At 43.9% G+C, this 8618-nt stretch overlaps 1 protein-coding gene across 1 annotated transcript in view; it reads left to right on the top strand.

Moving 5' to 3' along the window:
• The first annotated feature begins 393 nt into the window (after positions 1-393).
• Positions 394-8618, top strand: part of cacnb1 (calcium channel, voltage-dependent, beta 1 subunit) — a 29752-nt gene continuing 21527 nt past the window's right edge. Inside the window, 2 exon segments of the mRNA XM_069148578.1 lie at positions 394-668; positions 5975-6061. Coding sequence (XP_069004679.1) covers positions 579-668; positions 5975-6061 — 177 coding nt within the window. The 5' untranslated portion in view covers positions 394-578.

Below are 8618 nucleotides of genomic sequence, written 5' to 3'. Positions count from 1 at the left end.
TCCTGCATGAAAAAAAATCCTACTCAAGTACCAGCAAAGTAACGGTAGAATTACTGGTTTGGTCTCAGGTGTTTTTAGATATGACATCATTGGATCATTAATACAGAAGCATCCGTGTGTAAGAAGCATGATAGGCTACTGTTTTAGCTGCTGCAGTTGGAGCTAGTTTAAACTACTTTTCAAACAGAAGTTGCCAAGCCATGCTCCATATCACAAGCATCAATAGGCGTTCCATTTAATGCAATTAAATAGGTATTTTAAGATGACTAAAAATATAAATCTTGACCTTTCTTTTCGACTACTTTTATTTTGAAAGCAGTATAACCGGATGTGTGGTTGCGTCACGCCGTTGACTTGACTCTCGCGTAAAAGCTTGGTGCGCCAGTGTGTAACGCTATAGGCTGGAGGGAGGCAGCTGTTGCCATTACATTACCAGCCAGCTCCGCTCCGCTCCATCAGCGGCTTCAACCCTCCCTGAACCGAAGGAGAAAAAAAAAGAAGATGATGAGTGTGTCGACACCATCATAAACATACGAAACTGAAAACAGATTTATTTAAAACAAAAAAAGTTAAATCCAATGGTACAGAAAAGTAGTATGTCCAGGACGCCTTCGACCTCAACCCAGGAGATCCAAATGGACATGTTCGACCATCATCCAAACACACAGGTAAGAACACGGATCAGAGAAAAGCAAATATTTATCACAGCAAATTGAAAATACTCCGCGTAAATGTCGGACATTTATGCTGAAGATGCTTTTTGTTTTTGATGAACCGTGGAGCTGCTTCACTTCTGGAGATGAACAGGTTGTTCGGCAGTTCGGTCGCATGATTTTGCCTGTAAATGCTTCCGCACGCGGCGCTGATTGAATTTAGTCAAATTAATTATCATAAGAAGAAGCGAAGACATGTCATAGTTTTCTCCTGATATGGATTATGATTTGAAATTGCATCCTCGGCCTGCGTTCAGCCGGGTAATTATGTTGGTTTTAACAAGTGTATGTTGCGTGTGTGTGTGTGTGTGTGTGTGTAACCATGATGCAACGCTTGTTTTTTTTTTTTTTTATTAATTTTTTTATGCTGCCTGCTGGAATCGTATGAAAACCCCACCTTTGTTTAATTAATCAGTAATTAGCCAACTAAATGTTGATCAGAGCAGCTGGACAACAGCTCAAATCCCAAAAAATATCAGTTCTAAGTTTTTAATTGGAAGTAAAGTACTTCATTTGGCCATAAAATGTTTTTTTTTTCTTTTTTTTTCTAGTTTACAAATCTGAAAATAATACTGCCTAACACCCCCCCCCCCCCCCACACACACACACACACACACACAAACAAACAAACATCAAAAACAAAGATTCATTCATTTTCAGATTTATCCTTCATCTCTCGCCGGTGTCGCTGTTTTTTTTTTTGTTTTTTTTTTCACAGCCACAAATAGGCAGCGCATTGAGGAAGTGACATGATGTTGTGGGCATGTTTAGTCATAACAGTTTAAATGGATGAAAAATAAAATGATGCGAATATCTAGAAGAAGCACACCCACGCTGAGCTCAGTCATTGTCTCTTTGGAGCAAGAAAGAAAAGAAAAGAAAGGAAAAAACAACAACAACAACCCCACCTCACCACAGACAACCAGCGCTTCAAACCTTGCCAAGTCCTGCTCTCTCCTCTTTACTCCCACTCCTCCCTGCTCCCTCCCCCCCCCCCTCTCCCCTCCTTCCCCCCTCCTCCCCTCCTCAGCTCTCCTGATTCCTTCTCCATCCTCTTTGAATGTCTCACTATCTTCATCCTGCTCTCGCCATCTCACCTCATCCTGTCTGCTTTTAGAAATCAGATCTTAATCTGCTGCGAGGCTGCGGTGAGAAACAGATGGACGCCCTCCTTGTGCCAGGCAGCAGGAGTGTGTGTGTGTGTGTGTGTGTGTGTGTGTGTGTGTGTGTGTGTGTGTGTGTGTGTGTGTGTGTGTGTGTGTGTTTGGCACCCGTGATCAATGAGATACAAAGTTCATGTTTTTCCTGCTGCGGGTCACTCCGCTACATGAATTTGATTAGAGAGAGACAAGCGGGAAAACACATTTCTAATATCCTGAAGGAGGTGATGGGAGTTTTTTTTTTTTTTTTTTTTTTTCCGCCCAGCCATGCACTTTACCACAGAAGAAGAAAAATGAACCGAGGACCGATCCGAATTCGGCGCCCGAGGGCGGCTCCGGTTAAAGATTGTGTCCTTGTTGAGCGGCTTCAGATTGCAGATCAGTGAGGATCTACGCGAGCAGAATGAAACTAACGGCTGGAAGATGTGTTGACGCGGACCCGAGGTTTTCACCGTCATTTATACCGAGCGCCCTCCACGCTCCCCGCTTTCCAGTTTAAACCCCCCCCCCCCACAGCTCGCACACAACACCCTCCTTAATTATACGCTTAATCTGGGAGGATGTTTACCAACAGGAAACCTCCCCTCCCCACTTCCTCTGGCATTTCTCTGCCCTTTTACTGACAGGAACCAGCCCCCTGTCATGGCTTCGGCCAAAGACCACATGCCAACGCGTGTAACATACCTGCACCCACGCGCGGCGTGTTCACGCCAACCTCTCTGAGAACGGGCCGATCGTCCAACAGGTTGCAACCAAATCCAAAGTGTAAACCATCATTCATTCCGAAATAAAAAGGAGCGGTGAGCGATACCATTCGTTTTAATAGTTTCTCGTCGAGCGACTTTCCAGTTTGCCTTTCGCCAAACGCGCACAATTTTACACTGCCGTGGATGACGTCTCGAAATAGAGGTGTTTCATTTATTGGGTTTTTTTTGCTTCCTCCAAAAACATTAAATCAGGCGTTAATTAGCCGAGCTGCCTGAACGAAGATGTTAAGTTCGTCACAGCTGAGCGAAAACTCGCCGTTACCGTGAGATCCGTGTGGGGATGTAAATACTGCGAACACATCTGGATGTGGTCTGGTTTACATGTGAGCAGATCCCCGCCAGGTGTTTCTGTGATCTACAGATGTGTCTGGATTTTACCTTTCTGCATCGATGCAGTTACTGAACAAAATCGCGCAAAATTATAGCCCAGCGTTTCCCATATTCAGGCATCCGGGTAGATCTTTTTTTTTTTCTACTTGCATGCCTTATTTAACTCTTTTCAAACTAGCAATTTTTTATTTTTTTTTAATTTTTTTTGCCCACACCCGTCGGAGTTGTTGAGTCGAGGCGTCTCTCTGCGCAGCCGCCTCAGATAAACCTGCCCGTGAACATATTTAGGGAACGTCTGTAAATTGCAGCTCCAGAAAAACAACCCGGGCTGAACTCTCCCCTCTCTAAACTGCCCCGCGATCGAATCCACGACAGATGAATCACGAGCAAATCCAATTCTGAGGTCAGTAAATATTCACGCCTCCTAAAGCGACCAGTACAGTTTGGCTTCATTCTTCAAAAGGACAATTTCACAGCGTTTCCGCGTGCGTTCGGTTTAGTCGTTCCTGCTGCTGGTCCTCTCTCACTTGCATTAAACGCGCAACAGGAAGAGATCTTTTAATGGCCGATGTGAACAGGAGGGCTGTCGTTTAAAGACACGCCTCACAGCTGTGAACCTGCTGTCCAGCGAGCTGATAGGTCACCTGACCTCACCTCTTCCTGTTGTCCCAATTTGCATATTGAAACAAATTTGCATTTCTTTGAATAAACCATACAGACTCGAGTTAACGAATATGGTTTTTAGCACATTTATGAACACTAGATAATAAATCCTGACACGTGGTTTCAAGTTTTACCACAAAACCAAAGAAATGGCGGTAAAAGTTGTGTATTTTTTTTTTTAACTGTTTTTTTTTAAACATACAGAGACAAACCAACCTGTATTGGAACCTTATAATAATATTCTTCTTCTTCAGTGTACATTTTCAAAGATGATTCTTTTTCAGTCGGTGTAGGTGGACTGATTTGCCAACAGTGATGTCATCCCCTTTTTCTCCATCTGAGATTCAAGTACAGTTCTCCATCTGCATGTTTACTCTTGTAAAATCACTTCAGATACAATTTTAACATCATAAAAAAAAAAAAAACCTGATTTGCAGAAATTTGGTTGTTTGCATCACAGCTGGTTTGCGACGGAGCGTCCTTTTGTTTTGTTTTCGGACAGGAGTGTGCAACAGACGTGATTCTCTTTTAACTCGCTAACACAGGAAACCTCGCGGCCGCAGTGTGTGTGTGTGTGTGTGCGTGTTTCTTTATGTTCGCACCAGTTGGCGCTGATGTATCGGGTCGTGTTTGTTTAAAGACCGGCGTGGCGGCGGCGGCGCTCATCCCGCAGCCTCCCGTGTGCCCCGTTGAACACGGCGTGACAGCGACGATGACATACCGAGAAGAGGACGACCGCTGTTGGCTGGTTGGCGATCTGTCACTCGGGAGCTCTGCCGCCGATCCCGGCGCGGCCTTTCCACGCGCAGACGTTCGGCCCGGTCGTTCGCCGTTTACGTCGGCCTGCGTGCGTGCGGGGGAGATTGCGGAGCTGCTTGGTTTGAGGATGCGGCCAGTTTTGGCTAAATGTTGTTGCTTCTCATAATGTGAACGTTAAAACAAACAGTCAGTAGTATTGCTGAAGTGTAGTGGAGGTGTGTTTTTATGGATCGCAGATTATTCCAAGCAGCTGTATAGTTTCTCTTCGTGTCATTGTCATTTGACCTTTTTCAACACCTTAATATGAAAAATGGTTTTTTTTTTAATTTTGTTTTTTAAGAATACAATATATGAATAGAATTTCTTAAAGCAGTGTAGTAGCACGTAACTTTTTACAACATGATTATCAATACAAATGAAAATTCACATCATAAAAAAACAAGGATCAACGTGTAGATTTGTAATTTACCTAAGTAATCTGTGACACTGAACAGTTACGTTTCTGTTTGAGGTGGAGTTATCATACATTATTAATATGTGCTAATGTGGTTGTTGCTGCTTGTTGGCAAACGAAGTGCAATCAAATTTTAATGAAAGCGTGTTGATGGGAGATTATTTGTATGTCAATTCTGAAAGACAAACAGTTTTTTATTCATCTAAAAAATGTTGTCGTGTCACAGCTGACTTCATTTTCAGTCACATTTGACTTGCAGAACTGCGTCTACACAAAAACGGCGACGCTCCACGAAGAAGGAAATACACAAAACTAGGTTGTGTTTTTTTGAGTTCTGCACAGATGAGCTGTGTAAACAAGCAAAGTGTATGTCAGTGCAGTTCTTTGATGCAACAGCTGGTCCTCATCAAACATGCTAAGTGTCAGAAACGCAGGGGGCATCCGGATTTGAACCGGAGATCTCTTGATATGCAGTCAAATGATCTACCACTGAGATACCCCCCCCCACCCCCCCGGGGGGAACTTCCCTTCCCTCCCTCCCTCGACTGACATCTACACCTCCGCCTGTGAAGCTACTGCGAGTATTTCCTAACAAGCTCCTCTTCTTTTTTGTTTTTCATGCCGAGAGAACGACGTAGCCCGTCTCCTGATTTTCCAACAAATGTGATTAGTCGGCGTTGTGTAACCATGACGATGTGGGCAGGGTGGGCTCGTAATGCAATGTGTGGCCTCTGCCCAACCCGGATAGGCCATTTGCCAGGGGTCCGCCAATCAGATTACAAGGTCCCAGTTTGCATCAGAACATGAAAAATGACAAGTAATTGAAGGCTGCTCATGAACACAGCGGCCACATTTCGTCTGGTCCACTTCCTCCGCGGTCGGAGACTCGTGCCGCTTTATCTCCGGCTCCATCTGACCGCCTTGATCATATTCAGAAGCTTTTACAAAACGCTGTGGCCAAATGTTAATGGCTGTCGTGCTCCCAAGAAACAAGGTTTTTCTGAGAAATACGTCAAGATAATTTATTGTAGAGAAACACAATTAAACTTTTTCTTTTCTCTCTCTCTCTAAAATCCTCCCCCCCCCCCCCCCTCCTCCCTCCCCGCTCTCCAACCTCTCCGCTTTCAGGGAAAGTACGCCAAGAGGAAGAGCCGATTTAAGCGCTCGGATGGAAGCACCTCCTCTGACACCACCTCGAACAGCTTCGTCCGACAGGTAACGTTTCACACTTAATCCCCGTCTCAGACCGCTAATCAGGGCACCAGACCTCAAGCTTTCCTCTCGTCTTAATTTAATGAAGAAGTTTAATGGAGTCAAAGCGAGGTGTTTTAATGCCCAGAAATAAGTGGCCACTTCTCAACTTTTGCACTATGAATTAGTTTCATCTCCTTGCAGGTGCATTTCAAGAATTGTCACTGAGAATTTGTCTGAATATCCAACTACAATTTACACACATGAAGTAAAAAAAAGCTTTGCAGGGCTAAATTATTAATCTAATAATCAATCAGTCGAATGATTGAAAAACTATCATTAATTTGTCAAGAAAACTAAATACTAAATATTTGCTGCTTCTCAAACACAAGGACTTCCTGGTTTTCCTCTGTTTTATATCCCTACGAAACGCTAAATACAAACTGAATTTTATTGGGTCTTGGACTTTAAGTCTAGTATAATAAAGGGAAGAATATAATAATCGGTCATTAAAGTAGTTCACGATCACGGTACTAGTTGGAGCTCTGCTTTGCAGTCCATCACATACAGGACTCTTTTTGTAAACCTGCACGTGATTAATCCATCAAACACCCACAAAGTTTTACCTTCCAGTTACAATCTAAAAGCAAATCAGATGACAATCATACCGTATCTGGTTACTGAAACAAACAAACAAAAAAATCGACTAAGTTGTCTTTCACAGTTGTTAAATAACACACATTTAGGCATACTTCATGCTAATCTTTGAATATTTCCTTTCTACAGAAAAACAAAAATCAACTTTGGATTCAAAACATTTAGGATTTCTCAGATTTCTTTCTACATTACTTGCATCATGAGTAGGATTGACAGTAAAATCTCATGAGACAAAGCTCACTTCAAAGTGCTAATGAAGTAATTACCCTGTGAGTATAAGGTTCATAATTCTAAACCGAAAGAACAAAATGTCTCTTTAAAAAAAAAAAAAGGAAAAAAAAGAAGTCTTTGGCCTTTACAGTACGTAGAAATCTGTCTGCGGTGTTTAACAGGTTTCCTTTGCTCCACTTTTAGCAATTATACAATCACTGTTTTTATCAAGTCTGTTGTTTACTGTGTAGAGTACCGAGTACAGAAGCCCTTTATTTACTTGTCTTTGAAGGAGACGCATGTTGCTGCCTTCACCCGTGCGCGTCTCAAGCGGCACACAGACTGCAATACCAATCGCCAGGTGTTACTCACTCTCACGCTAATCCCCTTTGACCCCTGCGGCTCTATAGATGTAAATACATAGATTGGGTCTGTCGATCAGTGCATGTACGGAACCAGTAAAATGTGTCCAGCGGAGCAGAGATGCATTTTCCTGCTCAGAAAGGGTGAAGAAGCCTCTCGTCCTCACAAAAGAAACGTTTCTTCTCCTCAGGGAGTTATATATATATATATATATATTTTTTTTTAGGGAGGTCTCAGGCATCACGTACTCGGTGACCCCCGCAGCAGACCTCGTCTGGACATGACATTTCTCAAAGCCGCACTGTGTCGCAGCTAAACGAGTCCCCCTTTTTCCGCCTGACCTCTTCATTTGTGAGAGGAAATGATGTGCCCCGTGCTGCATGACATTTACCCGTTCAGTACCGGTGTTGCTTTAGGTAAAAAAATAAATAAATAAATAAAATCCCATCGCTGCTGGTGAACACGGGGAGTTGAACTCTCCCGTGGTTTCTAAAGGTTAGCTGCATCCTCGCCTGCCCACCCCGTCCTTCATTAACTCTGTGACTCGGGGGTTGGCGAAGCACCGCGTCCACTGAGGGCCTGCAGGTAGGCAGGATTCATAATCAATCACTGTGCTTAAGGAGCACAGTACCTGTAGTACAGGTGATTTAACGCTCCCCGAGATATATACGCTCCCCTGTCTCGTGCTATTTCGCTCTTTTGAAGGCTGGTAGTCGGAAGGATTTTAATCAGGTATGATGCTGAACAAAATTCAAAAAAATGATTTCGCACCTCAGCTGTCAAATGTATGCAGTATACAGTATATGTGAGTGTTTCTGAAATCCGTTTTAAGATGAAAAAAGGCTTTAATTACAGTAAAAAGAATCACACAAGCGGCATACGTGTTGTTTTTTTTGCACATATAGCCAATATTAGCCAAACAACTCAGAGCAGAGCCCTGTATGGGCTTTACAGTCTCACACACACCTACGCAAGAGCACGCTCGTGCACCACGCACACACACACACACACACACACACACACACACACACACACACACACACACACACACACACACACACACACACACACACACGCACACACAGGCGCAAACACACGAGAGCCACAATCAGCCAACGGTGGAGCTGGCTGGTACACTCGGCCCCGGTTTCCATGGCGACCGGGCTCCTGAATCTCCCCCCGCGTGCAGGCACAGTGGGCTAGAGAGACCAAGGAGAGGATGTTTCAATGGGTTTGTGTTTGCTCGCGCACGCTCGCTCGTGTGTGTGTGTGTGTGTGTGTGTGTGTGTGTGTGTGTGTGTGTGTGCGCGTGCGCGTGCAGCCTGTGTGTTTGTGCCGCGTTAGTTTTGTG

Source organism: Embiotoca jacksoni, unplaced genomic scaffold (genome assembly GCF_022577435.1).
Source record: "Embiotoca jacksoni isolate LCO1_2020_lvr unplaced genomic scaffold, fEmbJac1.0.p SCAF_15, whole genome shotgun sequence".
Classification (NCBI taxonomy): Eukaryota; Metazoa; Chordata; class Actinopteri; family Embiotocidae; genus Embiotoca; species Embiotoca jacksoni.
This window is presented reverse-complemented; position numbering and strand designations above follow the sequence as displayed.